Genomic DNA, 26,901 nt, shown 5'->3' with positions numbered 1-26,901 from the left:
TGGTTTAAACAATCAAACTCTCTTCCATTCACAGTGTTATTAAAAATAAAGAAAAAAAAAAACCTTGCTCAATTATGGTATTATGATGTCTAAGAAAATCAAAGAAGGTTCAAAATTTAATGGCTCTATGAACTACTACCCATCATTCCAGAGAATAATTTTTTTAGGATACTGAAAATCATGAGTCTCAATAAGAAAGAATGCCAGGTTTTTTTCAGTTCACACAGACAGAGTATAGCATTAGTTTTCAAGTAAGCACATCAATTTTCACCAACTCCATACCCATTTTAATTGTTCTAGGATATTCTATCATCCGGGAGTAATAGAGAATTAAGAGGGGAAAAAAGGATTAATACTATAATTTTACTAAGAAAAAGCAGCAGATTCTATTAGCTCACTGGTAAAAAAAAATTGTCCAGAAAAAAGTCATAGCTAATATAATGTTATTTTAAACTCTAATGGCAAATGTTGTCAATTTTATTAAGTGAGTAATTGTAATTAAATATATTATAAATACCTTTCGACTCCTTTCAGCAGCTTTTTCATCTGCAGAGATATGGGTACGGCACCTAGGTAAAGACAATATTTTCCAATGTCTTACTGAAATAGTAACCCAAGACCTATTTCACAGCTACACTAAACGAAACCATCTCAAATTGTTTAAAGTGTAACCAGTTTCTTTTTGCCAAGGCCCTGTATGTGGCAGTATGATTTAACTCAACAGTATGCTCTTTTTATTCTGTGCCCAAATAGTCCCTAAAATTGCTAATTACTTTTTCAATCATAAAATATTTCATATATACAAAACTATATAAACAAAACATAATGAACAACCAGGTACCTACCATCCAGCCTGAGGAATAAAACATCTCAAAAATAAAAATACAGATCTTATGTGCAGCCTACACAATCACATTTCCTTCTTTCTTTCTCATAGGTGAACACTCCCCAAAAGGAGTTTTTGCCATGCATAGTTATGCAGTTTTACTAGCAATGTATCCCTATATCAAAAATATTATGTAAGCACTTTAAATACTATACACTATAGTGTATCCTTTTTATTTGGGAGGACAGTGCGGGGGAGGGAGGCAGAGAGAGGAAAGAGGGAAAGAGAGAATTCCAAGAAGATTCTGCACTGTCAATGTAAACTTGATGCAGGGCTCAAACTCACCAACCAAGAGATTATGACCTGAGCCAAAAATCAAGAGTCAGATGGTTAACCAACTGAGCCACCAAGGCACTCTAATACAGTGAATCTTTCTTCATCTGATTTCACTCAACATTACATCTAAGATATTGACACTCACTATTCTAGTTCAATCATTTTAACTGCTATACAGTACTATCAAGTGTGAATTTTCAAAGTGTGAAATTTCTTTTTCAGAATTCTAATAGTTACTTAGGTTATTTCCAAATTTACTCAATAGCAAACAATACTGCGATGTACAGTCCCATGCATGACCCCTTGTACATACGTGTGAACTTTTCCAGGGTATATATACCAAGAAGTGAAATTGCTGGGTGGAAGAAATCAACCTTAGTCATGTCACACTACTTTCCAAAGTGCACCAATTTACATTCCCACCTGCAGTATGTTCCCATTGCTCCACAACTAGATATAACAACAGTATCAGAAATTGCCATTATTTGCTAATCTTATGGATCTAAATTAATGAAGTCACTGCGATTTAATAATATGTACATCCCTAATTACTTGTGAGGTTGAACAAATTTATGTGTTTATTGGCTGTCCTGGTTTCCTCTTCTGTGTGAACTGCCTGCAATATCCATTATGTACTTATCTACTCCATCAACTTTTTCTTATGGACTTAAACAATTATTTTATATCCTTGATACTAATCCTTTGTCAAACACGTACTGCCAATATTTTCCTCAGTCTAAGTTTGTCTTTTCACTGTTTTCATGGTGTGCTGACAGAGAGAAATTTGTAAATGTTTAACAATGTGCTCCTTTACAGTTTGTGCTCTTTGTGTATTAGTTATTCTTTCTCTCCATTTATTGAATTCACCTTCTATTTCTTGCAATAGCATTTTATAAAAGTTTTACAAAGCTTTTGTTAATAATCCCTAACATGTTTTCTGTTACTCTTATAAATGGCCTCTTTAAGATAATATTTTTTTGTTGCTAATGTTCAGAAAATCAATTTTAGTATAATGAATTTCTATCCAGCAATACTGCTAACCTTAAATCTAATTAAATTTTTACAAGACTTACACTATTTCAATCTTAACCAGTAAGCAACTGAAGTAGCTTCCCGACAGCTCTGGAATGAAGAAAATTGCTAGGCCTGTTTCTCTATCCTTAGACCTTCTCAACATCACCAGGGATAAAGAATGATTCTTTCTCAACTCATTGCTAGTTTACATTGTTGAATGAGATAACAGGAAAAGCACAACGTCTGGCACAAAATAAGAACTCCTATCTTTTCCATCACTCTCTCACATCCCATTATCCCCAATACAAGGCTTACTAATGGAATAAATTTTCCTGAGCAAGTCATCATACTCATCAGGTGAAAACAGGTAAAAATTTCCTAACTGGATCCCACCTGTTCAACTAACAAAGTAACCAAATTTAGAATTTAATGTCTATTCTTAAACGATGAAACAGCTACATACAAAACTAGTATTTTAATAAACCAATGTGTCAGGCTCCAAAAGCACAGGTTATTCACATTCACACCTGGTCTTCTAGCAATAACCAAGGCAAGTTAATTACCTCTCAATTCTAGCTCCCTCATCTACTACTCAGAAAAAAGCTAGAGGAACAAAGGAACCAGGTCAGTTACCCAGAGCTCCTAACTAGAACATTTAGCTTTGTTTATGGTCACAAAAAACAACAAAAAACAAAAATCCAAAGAGAAATTAAGACTTACGGCTGTTTAAAAGTCTGTGTTTGGGCAGCTGTGGTCTTCATGTGGGCAACATTTATATCCTCAGAGAGCTCTTCTACAGTCTCAATGTCCACCTGCTCCTCATCATCCTCAATGTACTCTACACAGTTATTCTGAAACAAAGCATTCCAAAAGTAAATAAAATATTGAGAAGTAAGCACACCTAAACTTTTCAACTGAATGCTCCCCTTATAAAACCATATCATGAATACTGATGATACTAAACTTGCTAATCGTAAGAAGGAATTAAGTTATGAAGACAACATACGGTTAAAGCCAACAACCATGCACTGCATTAAAAATCATAGATATATACTAAACAGACATCAGACTGTATTGATGCTTCAGTGTTATTTCTAATGGACAAAATTCAGATTACAGAAATATTAAAGCTTCATAAATCTTCAAATTAATTAGCAATAAAGTAAAACCTGGTGAGGGGAAAGGAGAAAAATTCAGGTTCCATTTTAATTAAGAATACTTCAGGACTGGGGTGCCTGAGTGGCTCAGTCAGTTAAGCATCCAGCTTTGGCTCAGATCATGATCTCACGGTTCGTGACTTCAAGTCCACATCGGGCTCTGTGCTGATAGCTTAGAGCCTGGAGCCTGCTTGGGATTCTGTGTCTCCCTCTTCTCTTCTGAAGAATTTCAGGTATCAAAAAAGCCCAAGGTGGGCATACTTATACAAAAAAAGAGTCTATCAGTAAGCAATTATTGAGCACCTATCATAGAAATTCATGTATATTTTATGTAAGTAATAGAACATGTGGATTATGGGATATAGGTATTTTTAAGTCCACCTTTAAAATTAGTGTTTCTGATGCCAGAAACTAAAGCAGGAATATGTTATCTATGTAGTATACCTGAGAGGCACAACTCAAAATGAAGCATCCCAATCACCTCATTAATTCTGTTTACACTTGATGGAAAAATTACTTACCCCCATGAATTATGTTCCATAAGCTGATAGGCACTAAATGCAAGCCATCATTTATGTTTCCCAATTTAAGCACAATTTCAACAATGTATATTGAATTTAAACAATGTAAACAGCATATATTAAAATTAACTTTGGGAAGCTAAACCGAAAGAGTCCTGACAGAATCTAAAGAGTCTGACTAATAATGTAGGTAGATGCTTTGTGTTTAAACTGAAGAATGTCTGCCTACTGCATGACTTTAAATGCAGGCTTTGTAAATAATATCCAATAAACTTCACAATGGAAGACTGAAATTAAATAGACTACTCACTACTTTCCTTACGCTATTCCAATATAATAATCACAAGCACAAAGATATCTATCATACGTGTCAGATAGGTACAAAAATACAATGTAGAATTTAGACTTTAGAGATCATTTAATATAATGCCCTTACTTTTAAAAAGGTCATTGTACCTTGTATGTCAGATTCCCTATTAGGAAATCCAAACAATGCCACCCTTGATTAAGACACAATAAAAGTTCTATTATAAGTCAGTTTTCACTGGTTTTAAGGCTGGATTGTCTTTGGTCTGATACTTATCCAGGCTGACTTACAAAGGGGGATTCTGCAAAAAGCAGAAGAAGATCTGCCATCTAATTCTTAAATTCAGTGAATTCAGATTCTTTAGCTACCTATAGGTATCTGTCCTCAAAAAGGATGAGGCTATGTATAGATAAGGCAAATGTATATACAATCACCTAATTGTAGAGATAGATCCTCATTTTACATAAGAGACAACTGAGGTACAGAAAAAACCAACAAAGGAACATTAGAATAGTTAAACATTTTAGTCTTTTAAAATAGGAATCTTTTTGTTGTATTTTATCTGTATTAAGGAAGTTAGGCATTAGCAAAGACCAGATAACATAGAGGCTGGATCTTATGGAAGTGAGATTCTAAAACAACCAACTGCATCATAATCACCACAGAGGGCCATATTATCTGCTCCTGAAGAGAGGACATGGTTTAGATGTGAGGGCACTCTACAGGCAGCTCATTATAATCTTATGTTTTACATCAAACCCCATTGTCAGGCATCAGCAAATCAAAGCCTGCTAACTCTTTATAAATGAAAGTTTTATTGGAATACAGCCTCACTCTTTCCCTTAGTATTGTTTATGGCTGCTTTCATGCTATAACAGCAACTGAACAGTTTCAAAAGCAAGCCATCCAGCCTGCAAAGTCTAAAATGTTAACAATCCAGCCCTTTATATAAAAAGTTTGTTCAACTCTTGCCCTGTATCATAGTGCTTCTCACTTAGAAAGATTATAACCTTAAATAGGAAGTCTACAAAAATGGCTTCAGAAAACTTTTGTAAAAATATAAAGGTCATATTACAAAAGAAGATGACCAAAGTTCAGAATATGAATCCTAGAAACGAATTATTTAATTTTAGGAGATAATTAAAAAGCAACTTAAGGCAGGGTTATATTCAAATATTACATGGTATTTTCCATTTTTCTACAAAAAGAAAAACCTCTCTCTAAACGTAGGTAGGTAAGTTCTCTAGTTCTAAGGTCACCCATTCCGTTTTTTATACATCTCCTGGATAGGCTATAGTCCCTTCACACAGAAGATGTAAAAAACTAACTGAGAAAAAATGGAGTAGTAGTTTCAGGATTTCTTTTTCTTTTTTTTTTTTTTAAACCTAACTTGAAAGGGACTCTCGAGCATCTATCCCCCAAAGGCATAAGCCAGCCTTCCCAGAATAGTAGTAGACCAGTCTCAAAGAACAACATAAGCTCAATAAATGTTACCTGACTGACACAGCCTAAAAACTACAGTCACTTAATCATAATCTAAACCTAGGCATCCAATTCAATGTATCAGGTTTCAGTGATCTTCTGAAAAAGCTACTGTCTCTAATAAATCATTTAAATTGTTGAGGTTTCAGTCACAACAAAAATGGGCTCATCACCTTTTCTACATCATCAACCTCCTCACTCTGGTAGTCAGAAACAACATCCACAATCTCATCAATAGAATCATCGGTTTTCTCATTCTCTTCTTCCTCGTCCTCCTCTTCCAAATCCAAAACAGTCAAGTCAGCACTGCTTCGTCCACCACTCTTCTCTTGCTTTGGTTGTATGTGTTCTCCTGACAGCAGTAAGTGACCTTGAAAATGTCCTTCCCCTCTGCTCCCTTTTGTAGCTCTCCTTGGAACAATGGAGAAGGCTGTAGGACTAGAAATCCTACTCCAAGAATCACATTCAGTTTTTAAAACTCTGACATTTTCAGTAGTTCCACTTTTTCCAAGTAAATCAGAGATGCTTTGTTCTTGTTGAAACACATCTGAATTTTCCTGACAAGTCTTTGTTTCTTTAATTAACTGCTCATCTGCCTCTTTCTTGCATTCTTGTGTAGTTCCAACACACTTCTGAGTCAAAGGGCCCTTCAGGTGTTTTCTCCACCTCTCCCTAATACTGTCCTTCTCCAGAGAGTCTCCACATCCTTTCTCCTTGGCTTCTGGCTGTGGAAAAGACTGCTGCTCCACAACTTTGTTCCCTGATAATTCGAGTTTACTTTCTTCCTTAGAGATGACTGGAAATTCATTTGCGTTTTCCTCCTGATTTTCTAACCCTTTCTGCTGTTCCACTTTCACATCACCAAGTTTTTTAAGTTGTACATTACTTGCACTTTGGACTGTCACATTGCTGGCTTTTTTGGAAATGGTCTTAACTTCTAGAACAGTTCGTTTTTCTTTGGAACTGTTATGATTTCTAATCCCAAACTCTTCATCTCCATCTTTATAGTCTTCACCTATATGTGACCCAGTGATATAGGAGTGCTCAGAAGGTTTAACAGTTATAGGACCTTCTTCTGTAAGGGATTCTTCATCCAAATGATCACCCCCATCTCCCAAAGAATCGCTTAGGATTTCTATTGAGGCAGAAGCTCCTGAATTTTGCTTTATTATATTAGCCTCAGAATCTATAGCTTCTCCTTCTGACTGTAAGGCCTTCTTAGTACCCTGCTCTCTTTTTAAAAAGCTTGTTTCATCTTTCTGGTCTGCACTCTGGGACTCTTTCTTCATCTGAAGAGAAGCAACATGTTGAAGAATGGAACTGGGAACAGGCTTTTGTCCAGGGAGCTGTAACAAAGCAAAACTACCAGACTGGAGAGGAATAAGACTGGCTGTACCAACAGGCTGTCCTCCTGAGCTATAGGTTATTTTGGTTTCAGAACCTGTTTTATTTGCAAAGCTCTGTGGTTCAGGAGGGGAAATCCTCAGGGTCAATGTACCAGACTGAGACACAAAACCAGGTCCAGAAGAAAGCAATGATGGTGCCTGAGTGATAACATTAACTGCTGGAGAAGATCCAACAGCCTGAATTACAGGATTCATAACAGAGAAAGCAGAGGATGAAGCAGAAGATGGTGGAGTCTCTGAAGGTTTGGAAGGAGTGGGTAACCGGATTCCCATCACAGAGCCTGGTAAAAGGAGAAAAAAAAAAAAACTTTTTTAATCACCACTGCCCACATCAAGACTACAAGGCAAGCTTTTCTTTTTGGACAGGTTAACTCTAAGAGACTAAGAAATTCTGGTGTATTAACAACCCATATGGCCAAATGATTCCACAAAAGAAAAATTCATTAGAAAGATCTCCAAATTTATACCTGGGTTCCGAAACATGACAGGCTGTAAGTTGGGCTGGGTATTAGAGCCTCGAAGTTGATGCAAAGGGAGGAGCTGAACAATCTGTCCATTAGGATGCCTGAACAGATTCATTCCACTTGGGCTCCTAACAGGTTGCAAGACCATCCGATGCCCCTGAAGCTGTGTGTTTGGCACAGGTCTAAGAGTAGGAGAACCTTGCTGCACTGGAATCAGCAACAATCGAGGTCCAGTACGTTTCACGGTGTTAGGAGAGACCTGGGGAGTAGCCACTGGAATCTGAGGGGCATTTTCTGAAAAACAGGAAATGGAACATAGTATCAGAATTCTCCTTTAATAGGTGTAGTAGCAAAAATTATTATGACATAGGATCTGACCATCCTGCAAATAAATTCTAATTTGAACTATATAGTTGGTGAAATCTTATACCTCTATCATATATTATATAATCTCTTGGCTGAGAACAATTTACCTTAAAACCTAATTATTAAACAGACATTATAATTATAGGGCATTACAATCAGAGTCAGAACGGTAAAAAAAAAAAAAAAAAAAAAGAAGAAGAAGAAGAAGAAAAAAAGCAAGCAAGTAAGCATCAACTGTCAAGAAGTACATTTAAAGAGATAGTGTCTCTGGCCTAAAAAAAAACACAGGCCTCTAGATCTGGATTCCTATTAAAGTTAAACAGATCATTCAGATAAAATTCTCTTCCTTAACCTTAAAATTCAGGCTGTTAACACACTTACTAGACTTATGACTTCATTAGTCATACTCAAGTAAGATAAAGTCAAGGACTAAACATCATGAGGTATAAAAAACTCCTTGGCTTTCAAAATTTCATGACAAATAACCAAAGTGTAAAGATCTGTGGAAATTATTTTTCAGAAAGAAAAAAAAATACATACCCCCTAAAAATGGAATGAAATTAAGAGACATCAAAGAAGCAGGAATATAAAGCCTGGTTAGGAAGAGGCAAAGGATAGTTTTAAAACAAACAGAAAAAGCAAAAATTTAATGCAGAAGATGTGAACTTAAATTTTGCAAGCCATTAACAGTACCTAAAGATGCACTTTAATGTTCGGAAGAAATTATTTAGAAACACTAAAGACATGGGAAAAAATAATATGGGTAATCTACAAACAGATTTTTGGTCATGGGGATAAAAAGGTAGGAATAACAGTAATAATAAGCATAAATGAAACTAATCTTACATCACCAATCAAATTAGTTTAGCTTATTTAACATTAAGAAATATTTTCATTAGTGTGTCACTAATGAGAAAAATCAACAAACCAATCACCTTAACATGTGACATTCTATCAGATAGGAGCTCTACCCACAAAAGCTATCAAACTTCTAAAATAAAGTTATGCTCCAAACATTTACAGGACAAATTATATAGAAGATACAGAACTACCTTTGAAAATGAAAAAAAAAAAAAAAAAAAAAGCACAGACCAAACTTCATGGAAAAAAGTGTGCAATTTAAACAAAAACATCTATCTCATGTGAAGTAAAAAGCCTATGAAACCTTTCTATTTCCTACCCATTTCTACTCAAGGTACATTTTAGAAAGTGATTCAAACCGAAAGTACTCCAGTTCTAAGACTGAAAGCAGCCTTTAAAATACACACACTACTCTCTCTCTCCTAGAAATAAAAATATTTTTTAAAAAATTTTAAAAAAATAAAAAGGGGTGCCTAGGTGGCTTAGTCGGTTAAGCATCCGACTTTCACTTAAGTCATGATCTCGCAGTTCATGGGTTCGAGCCCCACGTCGGGCTCTGTGCTGACTGCCAGCTCAGAGCCCGGAGCCTATTTCAGAGCCTGTGTCTCCCTCTCTCTGACCCTCCCCTGCTCACGCTGTCTCTCTCTCTCTTCTAAAAATAAAAATATTAAAAAATAAAATAAAATACACACACTAAACATATGATTATTTATTCAAATGCAAGTGAGGATAAGAAAGGAAAAGAGAAAAAGAAAAGTTAAATGAAAAAGTCACAGATGTTTAATTGCCGCCTAAGTCGGGATTCTCTTTATGAAACCAGAACAAAATTACACACACTTAGAAGGGGCAATTCTGAGTCCACTTAATTTAAAAAAGAACAGATGAGAAAATTGGTTAAAATTATTTCCTCAACTGGTATTAGAGAAGGTATTTTTAGGTGGTATATGAATATAGAATAACATATACATTGTGAGAAAGTGAATTTTCAATTTTAATCTTCTGATAACATACAGGAGCAAACACCAGTCTTTGATACTACATCAGCATTTCCAGCTTTCTTCATTAACAGAGAGTGCAAGCCACATGTTAACATATGGTAGCTAGCTAGAATATAATTCTTTTTATTATCGTTTCCAGGATATTTACAGTTAATCCTATGTTTCAGCAAGCAGTATTAGTTTCCAATTACAGTGTGCTCGCTTCGGCAGCACATATACTAAAAATAGTTTCCAATTACAGTAAAATTGCTCCTTTTAAAAATATATTTAAGTAAACAAAGGAGTTAATTTAAATAAAAACCGTAAAAGTACAAATGAAAATCAAAGCAAAATACATGAATATATATTCTGATGACTGAAATCTGAGAATGAACTAAAAAAGCTAAACTACTTCATAGTTTCATGACAGAATTAAAAAGAAAGATCAGAACTCATTGTTTATAAAGTATCAGATAAAATGACAAGATATGAATCTTGAGATTTCAACAGGAAACTAAAACAGCTTCATAAACAATGATCTCACCTCTGAAATTACATATTAAACTAATCAGTTTTTGTATGTTTACATAAAGGGGAGAAGCAGAAGATAACAAATTTAATACTGTGATTCACTTAAACTTTGAAAAGACCTTCAACCTATAAACTAATTCCCAAGTTACTTTATTTCTAAAATCTCAACAGAGATTTGGACCATGTCACTAAAGATAATGTTTAATAGGAAAAATATCAATAACCAAGACAGAGTTATTGCTGGCTATTTATTTCCCCTTAACTCCTGTAAAGTCTCTCTTTTACACAATAATTCTCTCTGAGTACACTAAGAGAACCATTTATTTTAACTGGTTGAATTAGGATTCAATTAGGATATAATCATTACCAAAGTGAAGGATATTCCTATTTCAAATTCACTTAACCTAAGCCAACATAAGAAAAATTTTAATTTTAACTGAAAAGCTGATAAACATATCGATGCCCAAAGAAATACGTGTCCTTATTTCTATCTCAATTGGTTCATATATAATAATAAGTAGGAGAATAGTATCAGTAGTATATGGAAGTTGGGATGATTCACAAATGATTTTTACTAAACAAAAAGGACCTAGAATTTTAATCTTAAGCAAGGAGAGAGAAAAAGCCCTTAGACTGGCTGAATCATAGCAGAAGTCCTCTCATCTCTCTTTTTTAATTAAAAAGAAGCACCGTCCCCCCAAAAAGGAACACCTTCATTTGTGTTACTTACTCAGAAATGTGCACCCCTAAGCTCTCAGCACACAGCAGTGCACTTCTTCCTGTGCCCAACTTGACGGCTGCTCTACTGGCTTAGAGCTCAACTCCCACAGGCATTATTTCAGTATCCTTTAGCCAACATTTCCATTACGATATTTTTGAGTATTTTAATATCCTGAGAAAACCTCCAACCAGAGTAAACCGCATGTCAAGGCTGTTCAGTTTATCTCCAAAGTAAAGCTGGGGTGCCTGGGTCAGTTAAGAGTCACCCTGGATTTCAGCTCAGGTCATGATCTCACTGAGATGGAGACCCATGTCGGGCTCTGTGTTGACAGCATGGAAGATGCTTGGGACTGAATCTCAATCTCTCTCTCTCCCCCTGCCCCTCCACAGCCTGCATTCCCCGCCCCACCAAAATATATAAACAAACATTAAAAAAAAAAAAAAAAAAAACCATAAAGTTATATAAACAGCTGTATGGTAAACCAGTCAGTAACATCTAGGCCTTACCTGGTCTCTGGCTCACTGGTGGACTCCCATCAATTCCCGAGAGTATAATGGGAACAGAGCCCAGAGATGAAGTTGGTGTGGTCACCATGGAGGAAGATGCAGCTGTGGTCACCACGACTATGGAGGTGGAGGCAGTGGAAGCAACAGGAAGAGTTATAGTTGGAGGAGATGCTACCAAAGACTTAGGAAAAGCAACTGAAGCCACAGGGGTAGTTATCCCAGTTGTTTTGATAAGGTTCACAGTGGCTGTAGACTGGGTAGGTGTTACAGAGGTGCTGGTATTAGTTTCAGAAACCTCAACAACCCCTGCAGTGGTGGCACCAGAAGAATAAGTAGTTTCTTTAGTTCCCACGTCAGAAATAGCAGTCATAGGTGTCACAGCAGTAACATTCTCTAAAAATACTTGAGGGGTGGTAGTAGTGACAGCAGCAGTCACAGGGCTGCACACCTGAACTGGCTCAGAAGAAACCACAGGTGTGACGACCATTACTGGAGAAGGTCTGATACTGAACTTCTGTGGCCCTGTTAGGGGTTGGGGTGTGCTAACTCCGGGTATCTTCTGCTGCAGGGCTCCAACTTTACTCATCACAAACTGTGTGAACACACCACCAGGAGAGGGTCGAGCCGCTGCAAATAAAAATTTGCAGGTCAAAAATCTTCAGTTCTCATATTTTATCCTCTTAGTGATTGTGTTTATCAACATTTATTGTGCACCACTGGGTCAATTTCTTCTAGGTACTACCTATCTGTAATATATGTGCCAATTTCCACCCACAGAAATCCAACACTTCCCTCAACTCAAACCAAATCTTTATAATACTAAGAAAGGGAATAAAATTGTGTGTTCCTACTAAAATTCTTTTGGCTATATTGCATAGGACACTATGCCAGGACACTAAAAAGATACTGTGCAGCTCACAACTTCATGACCTAAAACAGTGAAGAAAGTAAGATTTTTTTGCCCTAACTCTAATTTTATAACAGGTTTTCACTACTTCCTCCTCTCCCAGCACCTCCACCTCTTTATTACTGTTATCCTCCTATTAGACAGTTAAGTTTTACAAATTTCTAAAATGTATACAGTTTGCAAAAGAGGGCAAGATAGGACTGAAAATCACCAGTAAAGCTATTTTTTTTTTTTTAAGAAGGTCAAAGGGGTTCTTTTTAAGGCATACAATGCTTATCCTCCATCTTCACACAACTCCAGCATTCAGCCAGAGATTTCAATTTCCCATCAGAGGAATAAGAATACAGCAACAGACACTTTTACTTAATAATCCTAAATAGATTTGAAACAACAAAAAGAAGAATTCAATAAACTGGCTACATATACTCTAAATACACAAATGCGTTCAAGAAGGTAACTTATTAACAGATTCTAGCACTGAAATGTTAAACAAAAGAGGTTTTCATTCATAGAACAGGGATTAACACATTAAAGCAACACTTTCAAACTTATGTTTTACAAGAGCCTTTTATTCTAAGCCTGTATCAGTAACTCAATCCACTTTGATTTGCTAGCTCCTTGGTTACATAAGTTCAAGGAACACACATATGATTGATTATAAAAGTACCAGTGCCCATAAAAGAAACACTAAGTGATGTACAGTGCTTAAAAATATGTTTTTCTTTTTTAAAATCAAAATTAAAAATCTAAGTCTTTTCTATAATTATAAAAGCAGTCTAAAACTCTGGAAACAATTTTAACTACAGCTGAATTTATCTAGTATCATAGGTCATCAGGAAAGTTATCAAAAAGAGAAAAAATTCAGGCAAGACAGACATCAAGAATAAGAATAATGCCAAATTCTACATTTCTCTAATTTTCAGAAACTCCATACCTGTATCCATTGGCCAAACACTAAGGCACACTCCTTTCTAAAAGATACATACAGTCCAACTTACCAATTGGTCTTTTTGCCGGGACAAACGCCTTCAGATTCTTCCCAGGGCGATTTGTTGTAGCGCCGGAGGAGGATGCCGTTTTGCAATTGGATGTTGAAGGCAACAGGGTACGTGGTTTCCTGGATGCAGCCACCTTGGCATTGGATGCTACCTTGGAGATGACAGTACTGAGGGTTGAGAGGTCCAGGACTGAGGGTCGCAACCTGCCTGTGATATAAGCAGCTAGCCTATTGGCTGGATGCAATGCCCCCATCTGTCCCAATAGCAACTTAGCCTGCGGGTAACTCTTACCATTAACCTGAAACAAGTGGCAAAGAGAAATTCTGTAAAGATAAAATTCTCTTGCTAACTTATCTCCCTTGACAGGGGTTTAATTTTCACATGGTTTAAAAAGTCTATTTTTCAGATGTAAAGGGAAAAAGAAATGGACTTTTTCCATTTGGCATATAATCTGAGTAATTAGGTGGGGAAAAAAGGCTGCCACCTGCTATTCTGAACTAATCTCATCTTCATTTTGGGTAGTTTGGAAACAGAATCTTAAAAACTCATCACATCTACTCTTAAGATATGTGAGAGATACAATCAAGTCTAAGGAATTATCCAACTATTTTACTTAATAAGCAATTATGCTTAAAGTATTAACAGTCAGCAAAAACTAAGTAACTGTTTCACAGAATCTCTGAAAAAACCATGGAGGCATAATGAAGCCCTCTAACAAGGATCCTTTCAAGCATCCTTCATATTTGAAAAGTAAGTGGGTAAGTCTACTTTTAGGTTATATAGAAAACCATCATAATAGCTAAGCCACAAGGTCCCCTCAGTTTTCAAAAAACTCAACTCTGAAGATAATTGTCATCTGTTGAACAAAACTTGAGCTCAAGATCAATGCTAGGAGAAACCAAATTATAACTTTAGGAAGAATCACTGAACTATCAGAAGAAAGTAATCAATAACTGGCAAAGATTTTTCATTTCCGTGGGGTGACTGGGTGGCTCAGTCAGTTACGTATTTGACGTCAGCTCAGGTCATGATCTCACAGGACAGAGCCCCATGTCAGGCTCTGTGCTGACAGCTCAGAGCCTGGAGCCTGCTTTGGATTCTGTGTTTCCCTCTATCTCTGTCCCTCTCCCACTCACGTTCTCCAAGTCAGACTAGAGAAGACATCCTTTTCTGTCCCTCCTTTCCATCATTTAAAAGGGGAAGAGGGTGAAGTATGGTGAAGAAACTCCTCTCTAAATTAATAGGAAATCAGTACAGAGAATAGCTAGAGCAAGCCACTCTTCAAAGACACAAAACCATTATTCTTTATTATGTACGTGAAACTATGATTATTCCCAGACAGATCAGGAACACCTCTACTTTAAGTGTGACAGAGAGGAGTGATGTTTCCAGCCTACAGGAAATGTTACTATCATTTTTCAGGGTCTCTAGAGGTCTAGGCCAGATACCCCTATTTGCTCCTTTGGGATCTGATCTGAAGACTATTCAAGAGCTTCCCAGAGCCTGCATTACAGTGAGCTGACTGCTTATGCAAGTTCACATTTTACGGTGGCTTTCTGAGTTCTAGACAGGACAGGAGAACATAAATTTCTATACCTTTATTTTAATGGGTCAAGTATCACTAGAAATGAGCTCAGGTAACTCTCTGTTCTCAAAGTTATCAATCAATAAATGAAGAAAAAAAAACACTGTTTTCATTATTAAGAGTTTAAGAAATACCAACAGAAGCAGTTATATAGCACCATCAAGAATAAACTGCAATAAAAAGTTTTAAGTAAGTAGATCATTCATATTATTAATGAAATAGGCCTTAGCCCAGGGAAGTGGTCAAGTTAGTAAAGCCAAGTAACCTTAGCAAGAATGTCAGACATTTCCGTACATTTGCTACTCTGATATAAAAGTGCATTTAATGTTACTAAGCAAGAGGAGAAACCTTTTTACTATAATTACATTTTAATTCAAAATCTTTCTTGGCAAGATTTTTCTAGATGCCAGTGAATTTTACTAATATAACCTGCCTGAATTACTCAACAGCAAGGACATATTTCTACTACACGATGACTAGCAAAAAAGGGGAAATGGAGCAAATAAAGGGGGAAAAAAGTAAACTGTGGCTCAATTTTTTAAAAATTTAGACTTTTGAGTGACACCTTACAATATTAAAATTTTCTCCAAGTTTCCAAACATATACTGCTACTTAAAATCAATTTCACTTTATTTTGAAAGCTATGTGCTAATAATAATCTCAAAAAACTAGACTGAACCCCTTCCCTTACTCTTAGTTGTCAAAGTATCACTAGATCCCACGCAATAAAACTGTAAGAGTAGAAACTTTCTGAGACTAGACATAAAATCATATGCTAATACAGGGCTCTACATTTCTGTTTGTAAATGTGCCAAAAATTCACTCTAGGTATGCATCTAGCCTAGGCCTATTACAAAAAGAGATTTTGTCACCCAGTTCCCAGGAAATGTAAGGATAAATGATATAGAGCCCACAAAGGGCTCTGAAAAATCAAGATGTTACCTAAGTATTGTGCTACATCCAGATTAAAGATAATTCTCACCTGGATAAGCCCAGATGTGCTTGAACTGGGTTTACGCTTATAGGCCACAAGCTTCCCTGCAGGAGAAAGCCCTGCATAAAAAGGCAGACCTTTGCCTCCATGTAATCTCTCCCTTACTGAATCCAAGGCATCTGTCTGCACAGGAGAGATATCATCCATTTTCCCAGGGGATAATGGACCATCAGGAGTCTCTGATCCAGATTTCTCAGCCACATCATCTTGGTCTTGGCATGATGGCATAGAGATTTTCACACGAGAAGAATAAACAGGAGGGTTCTTCTCACCCCGGCTCTTTCGCTGAGAAGCCAACTCAATGATGAAGCTGCCCACCTTAAGTGACTGTGGCATGTTGCTATTGATGTGCTGGGATAAGATGCTCAAAATCTTGTTCCGATCCTCCTCCCAGTTGCAGTCTGAGATGATTTCTATCAGTTTAGTGGGACCACCTGGTGACCTCTGATGCACATAGGAGGTAGAGGATTCCCCTTCATTGCAGGAAGACTTCCAGCTTCTTTCTGATTAGCAAGTGAAAGATATTTCTGCATCACTGCATTTTGTACTGAACTTTGAAAAATTTTTATTTCCCTAGGTTCTCAGAAAAGTGACAAAGGCATAGAAATTGAACAAGTTGCCTAATGTCCGAATCCCATGTACTTTCAGGGGTAATTTAACACTCACAATTTGGGACTGTTCCAAGAAAAAGAAATATTCTAGAGAATACGATTATGATAAGATACTCCACTGTCTTGAGGTCTCCAAAAATTTTTCAAGTTTGACTGTTTGTTTATTTATTTATTTATTTATTGAGAGAGCGCGCATACACAAGTGAGCATGTGCAGGCCCACATGGGAAAGGGGCAGACAGAGAGGAGACAGAATCCAAGCAGGCTCTGCAACAGCAGTGCACAAACTGTGAGACCACGACCTGAGCCCACAAACTGTGAGACCATGACCTGAGTCGAAGTCAGACACTTAACCAAGTAAGCCACTCAGGTGCCCCTGGGGTCTCCAAAAAAAAAAGGGGGGGGGGGGAAGGAGTCCCACCTTAAGAATGCTCTAAAAGCCATGACCTTTTTTTTTTTTTTTTTTTTTTAAGTTTATTTATTTATTTTGAAGGAAACAGAGCATACACAGGGAAAGGGGCAGAGAAAGGGAGAATCCCAAGCAGGCTCTGTGCTGACAGACACAGAGTTCAAACTCACTGCACAGAGCCTGACACAGGGTTCAAACTCACACAACTGTGAGATCATGACCGGAGACAAACCAAGAATCAGAGGCTTAACCGACTAAGCCTTTCAGGTGCTCGAAAAGCCATGACTATTATAAAGAAAGTGTTATCTTACAAACAAAGCATGATCTATAACCAAGATTAGGAATATTTGGTATAGTTTATAGTGTTCTGCTATCCATACAGCAAAGTAAAGAAACTTGCAAGATGTTTTATAACATGATGGGTAGCGTAAACCCTAAAGAAAAGCCAGAGAGAGAATACTGTGGTTTAAAAAAAAAAAAAAACAGGTATGATCTACCTCTAGTTTCTACCGCAAATACTTCTGAATTACTTCTGTGCCTCTTAGATTAGACTGTGCCATTTCTACATTGTATGCAGATCATTCAGGTATTTATATTCATGGCAACATGTTAACTGGATGTCTGTTTTACTAGACAGCTGTATTTCTACAGCAGTCTACCAACTAGTGTGCTAATTACAAGTATGTCGGATACAGATCCCTTCAGCCTTCAAGGTGGTTGTGTTCTCAGGCAGGTTCTCTCCACTCCAGCAGTCTTTTCCACATGTCTCAGTGTGCAACAAAAATATTGTTACTTTGTATGTCAAGCCACTTAAAAAGAGAAGTTGGGACGTACTACTGCTATTGTCTGAAGTGTTAAGAAGCAAAACTAAAAACAAATAGGTAATGCCATAGACGCTACCTCTCATTACAGTAATTCTAGCCTCTGGTAGATAAATCAGTAATATTCCCTCCTTTCTCCCATTGTGGCAGCTGCTGAGAACCTGAGGGAAATTTTCAACAATGATTCCAATGTTGCTGAGACTTGGAAAGAGGTTTAAAAAAACTTCATCCTAAATCTCTCTTCCAACAACCCACCATATCATCATGAATGAATTTTATTTCTTAGGAGTGATACACAGACGAAATAATAGGAAAGGACTTATCTACCTATTTTTAACAGAAGCAAGAAAAGGGGTAGGTAAAAATATTCTGGATTAACAGATTTGGTATGTATACCACCCATAATTACTCTAAAATGGGAAGACTTCATTTTAATACAGACCTTGCGATTTATCAGAATCATCCTCTACGTCACAGGTGATTGGTTTCAAAGGCTGCTGTTCAGAATCAGGCTCCTAAAAAAGGGAATAACAAATACTTCAACATATAATTATTATCAATAGACACAAGAACATAAACATTAAATCTCTCAAAGAAGCCTGAAACAGCAGAAAGATTTAAGTGGCAACAGCTTCACATCTATAAGTACAGCTGCATTACTATCAATCTTATACAACCCTCGGCAAAACCAAGTATCCTTGCTTTCTAATGTCCTTTAACAGTGACTCAGTCATCAAATTTACACCGCACTTTACAGTGTATTCTAGTAAAGAAGGAAAACTATTTGATGTTTAATGGAACAAGTTTCAGTTATTTAGAAAACTAACGCAGAAAGATATAAATCCAAGCAATTACAATAACTTAATAAAAAACAAAAATGTTTGTACTTTTAAAAATTGCTTTAGCATCAGAGGACTAGTACTTTAAATAACTTTAAGGGACTGTTCTCTAGAACAGATACACAGAGAAACAAGCTGGTAAGTACATCACGTAAGACTTTTTTGCTCCACAAGAATTACTCCAAATTATTCTGATAGTAAGGTAAATTCTAATACCAGCAACAGGGTAATGGAAGTTAAGACAAATTATGCAGTAAGTAATTCACCTTTATACTACAATTCTCAGGACTAGACTGACATGAACCCTGCTGCTGAAATGATGGGGATGGTGATGGTGACGGTTGTCTCAGTTCCTCTTTTTTCCGTTCATATACTCGAACGCGGGCACAAGTCATCATACTTTCAAAGTACAAGTAGACTGGATCCTTGTCCTCTTCCCGAATCTGTAAGTTTCATAAAACAAAACATTCCATATACCGGAGGAAAAAACTATGCTAGACTCCAAAAGGAAAAGGATGTTTACACTTTATTTGTTAACAACATTTGAAATTTTTAAATGCAAACTTTAACAAGTACAGTTAATATGGGCTGTATCTTTGACAATTAGAAAGGATTTGATTATCAAGAAATTAAGAGATTCTATTAGAGCAGCACTTCTCAAAGTATCTGCAATGAAGGATACATTTCTTAATTACAGTCCAATATAGACTGGTACTTATTTTTGTAAACTAAGTTTCTAGTAAAACAAAAGATATGTAAAATACAGCTCAAGTTTTTTAGTATTAGATTTAATACACATAAAATTACTCTATCAAGTTGCTGTAAAAAGTTTCTAAATATTCACTCTTATTTTCTATACTTATTTCATCAGACTCATAACAAATAGTTTTGGATCAGCCCTAAGACCAGCAGAGAGACCACAATGAATAGCACTGTACTAAAGCATCTTTCTTCCATTTAATGTACTGGGAAGACTGAAATGGATTTAATAATCAGAAATGTTTAAGTTCTTAACAGAAGCATCAGCTCTTTGACCCATCAAACTTCATAGTCATGTATCAACCATTATTTTAAATCTTGAACTTTACTGTTACCTGTATATAAAGAAATTAGCTTTAAAAAGACAAGTTACTTCTTAAAATTTTTCTTAATGCTTTCCTACTAACAATACGTAGTATATCTCAAATAATTATTCTACACTATAGGAATAAGAAGTTTCTTCAAAAGGCTTTTTTCTCCCCTCTCCCTTAAAAATTTGCCAGTCATGTTAAAAACAAATCAAAACAAATAAACAAAAACCCCACAAGTTTATATGATCTCCTTAAAGAGAAATTTGGCGGGGCGCCTGGGTGGCTTAGTCGGTTAAGCGTCCGACTTTCGCTTAGGTCATGATCTCGCGGTTCGTGGGTTCGAGCCCCGCGTCGGGCTCTGTGCTGACTGCCAGCTCGGAGCCTGGAGCCTATTTCAGAGTCTGTGTCTCCCTCTCTCTCTGACCCTCCCCTGCTCATGCTGTCTCTCTCTCTCTCTCTCTCTCTCCTAGAAATACAAAACAGAAAAAATATTTAAAGAGAAATTTGGCTGTCCTTAAGAATTACGACCACTCTACTTTAATGACCTCTCTGTGCCAGCAATTAAGCTCATTAAATCAGAAAGACCAATGGTTTGCAGATATATCACTTGAAAGCAAAATGATTCACAGAATATAAACCAAAAATCTGGTTGAAATCCATTATCTTTACAAACGATTTTTGTAGCTTGCAATAAAAGTGAAACTCTGGGCTTACCACAGGATTGGGTTTGGGAGTATATGCCCGTCCAGGTTTAATTCCAGTGAGCAGTTTGCCCTTTACAGTAGTAGGTAAAACTTCTGGCTGAGGCAACAATAATGGCTTCATAGGCTCAATGACAGAAGGCGTTGGGATATAAACTGGCTCTGGATCTACTTCACCTTCTACTTTCACCCATAATGGGTAATGTCGAACAGGTTGTTCAGGCTCTGTTTCACATATAGCTTAACAAAAAGAAGGATAAGATTTCAGATGTCTGTGGCAACAAAAGTTCAGAGGCACAGCCAAAAACAAAAGTACTTCCTCATAGAAAGCAGTAACTCATTAAAACAATCTAACAGATGTCCCTGAAAAAAATCTTTCATTGTCACCATACATCTTAATTTATTCATCTATTAACCAAATATTTGTTGAATATGTATTGTAAGTCACTGTTTTAGGCACTGGAATGCCTAAAGTCACTGTTTCAGGCACTACGGTGAACATAGGTAGCTATGAAGAAAACAAAGTTCTTGCCCTCACAGAGTATACAACCCAGTGGGTGAAAACAAATTTAACATTCAATATCAAGTAATGACAAGTACCACATAAATAAACATAGCAGGGTAAGGGATGAAGAGTTAACATGCTATTAGATTTAACATGATCAGAAAAGGCCTTCCCTGTTATCCTGGAAAAATAATCATTCTATACTACACTTTTTAATTTTACGAATAAAATAATAAATATTTATTGAGCCTTACTACATACCTATTTTACACACTTAATATGTTTTAGTTTATTTAACTGTCACAATAGCCCTAGAGACATTATTATTCCCATTCTGCAGAAGGTGAGGTTCAAGAGTCCAACAAGAGGCAGAACCAGGATCAGTCAACCTGCTTCCAGAGACACAGCTTGTTACTGGGACCTTTGACAACATGTATTCAAAAGACAGCCTGATCTCAGCAAAGAAGCAAAAATAGATCAACAGAAAAGCAATGAAACCAGAGACGAAATCATACTAACAAGAAGGTCTACACAAAGTAAAAAACAAGTATTATTACTTAATCAAATTAAATGGAAGGTCTAGGTTAAGAGGCAGGTGGCTTTATTCTCTAAGCAAACTGCTCATTCCCAAAAAGACAGCTGAAGAGAACAAAGATTGTATTTTGCATCTTAATGGTTGGTCCTTAGAGAGGATATAGCTGGTTCTAAACCTAAGATCCAAAATCTTTGCCTACAGTCACATAAAACATAACTGAGTAGCATTCACATTTAATTCAAATACTTATCTGGGAGCATCTGGGGGGCTTAGTCGGTTAAATAGTTGAACGACCAACTTCAACTTCGGCTCAGGTCATGATCTCATGTTTCCTGAGTTCAAGCCCTGCATAGGAGTGGATGCTGACAGCTCAGTGCCTGAAGCCTGCTTCTGATTCTGTGTCTTCCTCTCTCTCTGCCCTCTCTCCCTCCCTCCCCAAAAACAAACATTTAAAAATTTAAAATCAAATACTTACTTCAATGAATCTTTCATAACAAACCAGAAACTGAAATTGCAACCTGATTTCATAAAGTACATCTGTTCTGAACACTAAGACTCTACTAAAAAAACAACTATCTAAAGGGCTCCTAAGGCTAACATCATTCAGAGCATAACCACAAAATGTTGAAAATGTGGAGATTAAAAACAGAGTAAATCTTCAGAGCCAGAAAGTGATTGACCCAATTATTTAGCTAGTTATAGCCGTCTCTGTGAGGTAGATACGGTCCCAGAGGAAAAAAAAGACTGGACATAGTTTTCTTAACATAAGATGAGTCATTTTAGGCCCCTTACCCATTTTGTGATCTATGCCCTGTCAGCTCTACTTGTCCAGGGAATACTTCTTGCAGAATTTCCTAGGTGTTGGAATTACAAAGAAATGCAAAAACCTCCACAGTTAACGATTTTAAGGGAATAGAGAGAATGGAAAAGCTGGTCTCTACCAGACTAGGAAATAGCTGAACCATGTAAATCAATGGTAAAATTCTCAGTGCAGTTTCAAAAGTAAACACTGACCTATAACACATTCTTGAGTTGTTTTTTGAAGGATTTAAACCCCTTTGAGCACTCCAAAAGCAGACTAACAGGAGCAGAGAATTGATGATGCCAACCTTGCTGACCCTCATGGCTTCAATCAACTAGGACCTGGATTCTGTCAATTTAGGGTGACTTTTACCCCAATTCTATACAGAATTCTCCTTTGTCAAGCCCCCTTCACAAATATGCATGTGCCCTTAGCTTAAAACTCCCCCAATTTTGTTGTTCAAGTTGACACTACTTTAGGAATTTAGGTATATTCCTGCCTTTCTCTTTACCTGTTGCAAGTGTAACCCTTTCCTTCCCTGTTCTTTGGCTTGATTGGGTCTCTTGAGTGGACAACAAGCGAGAGGCAAGCCCAGTTTCAGGGAACATCTATTAACCAACTTTTATAACCTCGTCCATTTATCACATAATTCACAAAGGCTCCTAACACCCTAGTATTCATGTATTTCAAGGTCTACTGTGTATCAGATTTTGCAGGTACAATAATGAATAAGAATGAAAAAAATCCTGCTTTCACGGAGCTTACATTTAAGCTGCAGGAAGAAAGGGAGACAGGCAATAAACAAGACAAGACAAATAAGGAAAATATGTTGGGTTGTGGTAAGAACTTATGAGGGGAGGAAAAAGCAAACAGGAAATAAGTAGTAATGTATAGTGATTATTATTAAACTATGTATTTTGAGGGAGGAGTGCTGCACTTTAAAAGAGGGTAACCGGGGATGCTTTCACAATGGAAATGGGTATTTACCAAGGCTTTACCGCTAATTTGATAACAACTTTATTGTTTAGTGCTGCTAATTACTTCATACACATATTAATTCCATTATAAAAATAAAAGTGCCTTCAGGGCAAACACTACAGCCTTTGACCTCTTTCAATCTCTTTAAGGATTTTCTAAGTCTCCTTTAAGTAAGGATTATACTAAGTAAAGGTTCCTTTTCAACTTTTTCTTTTGAAAATAGCTACAAAATATGTAGCACAGTACTTCAGAAGAAACTTCTTAAAATATTTTAAGATATCTTAATCCCTCATAGAAATCAAAGACAACTCTAAAGTTTGAAGTGCAGACAAATGGAAAAATGGTATGCTTGAGAACAGGAGACTTCAAAAAAGAAGATGATTGGGAAGGGCAGAGTTCAGTTGTTTAGGACATGAAAGACTGAAGTGCTAGCCACACCACCAAATAGATCGCACAATAAAAATCAGAAATGCTGGGGTACCTGATTGGCTCAGTCCCAAGAGCATTTGACTTTTGATCTCTGGGTAGTGAAGTTTGTGCCTCATATTGGGTGTAGAGATTTCTTAAATGAACAAATAAAAACTTAAAAAAAATCAGAACTGTCAATGGCAGGTACTACATCTGAAGTGATGAAAATGGACACACTCCCCACAAAGGCAAGAACAAATCAATTCCTCATACTTCATTAGCCCACTGTTCACTTGATTCCTTTATACAGCTTGGGACCCAAGATACAGTACTTCTCTGCTCCCCTTCACGATATACTAGGGATCCTCCTAGGCTGCATTTGAAACTCAGAAAAAAAAGGAGCTACCAAAGGCAGAATTAAGGGGAGAACCAGAATGGCATACATCTAGAGCCAAGAACAGAAACCTGTATCAAGAAAAGTGGTATTGTATCCCCTTATTTCTATTCAAATACCTCCTAATATTACCTCACCAAGGTCTCCTGGCATTATCACGGTCTTCCAGGTTCTCAATAAGCCTTTTATTCATGACACTTAAAGTATTATGGCACATTTGTTACCGTGGCACTTAAAATTAAATACATATCTATATATTTACCACATATCTGGTTCAGTCTAACTGACAGTAATTTCTTAGAGATGGACTTCATTTTAATTATCTTACTTCCTGTCACTCTTAGCAGGGACCATAGCAGTTGCTCCACAAATGAACAGTTTTAGATACAGAAGTCCTAGAAAACTGCTATGCTAATAATCAGCATACTATATGTCCTCTCCCTCCCATTTTTTATGTTTTAAACCTTTTTATTGTGAAATATAATACCCAGTTAAGTGCAAAAACAATGAATATACAACTTGAAACGTATTAACAAGTATATACCTATGTTAACACTACACAGATCAAGAAATGAAATACTACCATCAACCCCAGGAGCCCCTGCATGACCTTTCTCAGTCACAATTCCTTTCCAGAAGAGAATCACTTAGACCACCTCCTCTCTGCTTTCCTTTTTCAAGCCAAAGTACACACCCCCTAAATATCAAGCTCAACACCCTAAACATCTGTAAGAAATGGGCAAAAATCATGAATAAACAGTTTTCCAAAAGAGACATCCCGATGGCTAACAGATACATGAAAAGGTACTCAACATCACTCACCATCAGGTGAATACAAATCAAAACCACAATGAAAGATACCACCTCACATCAGTCGGAAGGGCTACAATTAACAACACAAAAACACAACAGATATTGTAAGGATGCTGAAAAAGGAGAATCCTCTTGCATTGTTGGTGGGAATGCAAACTGGTGCAGCCACTGGAGAACAGTATGAAGGCTCCTCAGAAAATTAAAAATAGAACTACCCTGCGATGCAGCAATTGCACTGTTAAGGATACAAAACTACACGTTCGAAGAGTACATGCACACCGCCGCCTCCCCCCCGTGTTTATAGCAGCATTATTAACAATAAACTATGGAAAGTAACCAAATGTCCATCGACTGATGAATGAATAAAGATGTGGTATATGCATACAGCCATCAAAAAGAATGAAATCTTGCCATCTGCAGTGACATGGATGAAGCCAGAATGTATTATGCTAAGTGAAATAAGTCAATCAGAGAAAGACAAATACGATGTGATTTCATTTATATGTGGAATTTAAAGAATCAAATGGGGAGTGCCTGGGTGGCTCAGTCTATTAATCATTCAACACTTCATTTCGGCTTAGGTCACAATCCCAAGGTGGGGAGATTGAACCCCATGTCAGACTCTACGTTGAGTGTGGAGACTGCTTAAGATATTTTGTCTCTCCCCTCCCCATCCCTCTTCCTTGCTGGTACTCTCTCTCTCTAAAGATTAAAACAAAGAAGAGGGGCGCCTGGGTGGCTTAGTCGGTTAAGCGTCCGACTTTCGCTTAGGTCATGATCTCGCGGTTCGTGGGTTCGAGCCCCGCGTCGGGTTCTGTGCTGACTGCCAGCTCAGAGCCTGGAGCCTGTTTCAGTCTGTGACTCCCTCTCTCTCTGACCCTCCCCTGCTCACGCTGTCTCTCTCTCCTAGAAATAAATTTAAAAAATATTAAAAAAAAAAAAAAGAGAAAGAAAAGAAACACAAAAGATAAACATATGAGAAGGGAAGGAAAACAGAGGAGAGAAGGAAACAAACCACAAGAGCCTCTTACCGATAAAAGATGGAGGGAGGTGAGTGGAGATGGGCTAGATAAGGGACAGGTGTAATGCAGGGCACTTGTGATGAGCAGTGATGTTGTATGTAAATGATAAATCACTGAATTCTACTCCTGAAACCAATATTGCACTGTATGTTAACTAAAATTAAAGTTTAAAAAAAAAAGGAGACACTAAACAAAAAGTAAAAAGGCAACCAAGAGAATAGGACAAATATCTGCAAAACACATTTTGATAATGGATAATATACAGAATACATGGAGAACTCCCAAAACTCAAAAACAAATAACAAGGCAATTCAACAATGAGGAGAGAACGTGAATAGGCATTTCTTCAAAGAAAATAGGCAAATGGCCAATAAATACATGAAAAGATGCTCAATACCACTAATCATTAGGGAAAATGCAAACCAAAACTACAATGAGATACCACCTCACACTCATGAGGATGGTTACTATCAAAAAAATAAGTAAGTGCTCATGAGGATATAGAAAAACTAGAACCCTTGGGGCATTTACATGACTCAGCTGGTTGAGTGACTTTGGCTCAGATCATTATCTCACAGTTCCTCAGTTCAATCCCCATAAGGGGCTGGCTACTGTCAGCACAGAGCCTGCCTCTGACCTTCTGTGTCCCTCTCTCTCTCCCCCCTCCTTCAATTGCACTCTCTCTCAAAAATAAATTTAAAATATTAAAATAAAATTGAACCCTTGAGCATTGTTAGTGGGAATATAAAACAGTATGGATGCTATAGAAAACATTGTAACAGTTCCTCCGAAAATCAAAAATAGAATTACAATAGGATGCAGAAATTCTACTTTTAGATATATACCCAAAAGAACTGAAAGCAGAGTCTCAAAGAGATATTTGTACATAGCAACATAATTCACAAGACAAGAGAGCAATGAGAGTGTCCATCATCAATGGATGAATGGATATGCAAAATGTGGTAGACACCAAAGGAATATTTTTTAGCCTTTAAAAAGGAAGGAAATCCTGCAATAAGCTATAGCATGAATAAA

The 26,901-nt window shown here is 36.9% G+C and overlaps 1 protein-coding gene across 5 annotated transcripts in view; it reads right to left on the bottom strand.

Moving 5' to 3' along the window:
* The window catches only part of MGA (MAX dimerization protein MGA), a 166,763-nt gene that overhangs the window by 10,386 nt on the left and 129,476 nt on the right, over positions 1-26,901 (bottom strand). For 3 of the 5 annotated variants that reach the window (XM_039232925.1, XM_039232923.1, XM_039232924.1), the window contains exons 10-19: positions 20,423-20,649; positions 18,905-19,081; positions 18,242-18,314; positions 15,948-16,462; positions 13,381-13,678; positions 11,476-12,102; positions 7,517-7,807; positions 5,817-7,330; positions 2,897-3,027; positions 518-569 (exon numbers count right to left, since the gene is read on the bottom strand). In XM_039232925.1, coding sequence (XP_039088856.1) covers positions 518-569; positions 2,897-3,027; positions 5,817-7,330; positions 7,517-7,807; positions 11,476-12,102; positions 13,381-13,678; positions 15,948-16,462; positions 18,242-18,314; positions 18,905-19,081; positions 20,423-20,649 — 3,905 coding nt within the window. The remainder of the gene's footprint in view (positions 1-517; positions 570-2,896; positions 3,028-5,816; positions 7,331-7,516; positions 7,808-11,475; positions 12,103-13,380; positions 13,679-15,947; positions 16,463-18,241; positions 18,315-18,904; positions 19,082-20,422; positions 20,650-26,901) is intronic. The other 2 variants (XM_039232926.1, XM_039232928.1) reach the window with 2 other exon arrangements.

Source organism: Hyaena hyaena, unplaced genomic scaffold (assembly GCF_003009895.1).
Source record: "Hyaena hyaena isolate Hyena2069 unplaced genomic scaffold, ASM300989v1 scaffold_70, whole genome shotgun sequence".
Taxonomy (NCBI): Eukaryota; Metazoa; Chordata; class Mammalia; order Carnivora; family Hyaenidae; genus Hyaena; species Hyaena hyaena.
The sequence above is the reverse complement of the archived record's forward strand: the minus strand, read 5'-3'. Positions and strand labels throughout refer to the sequence as shown.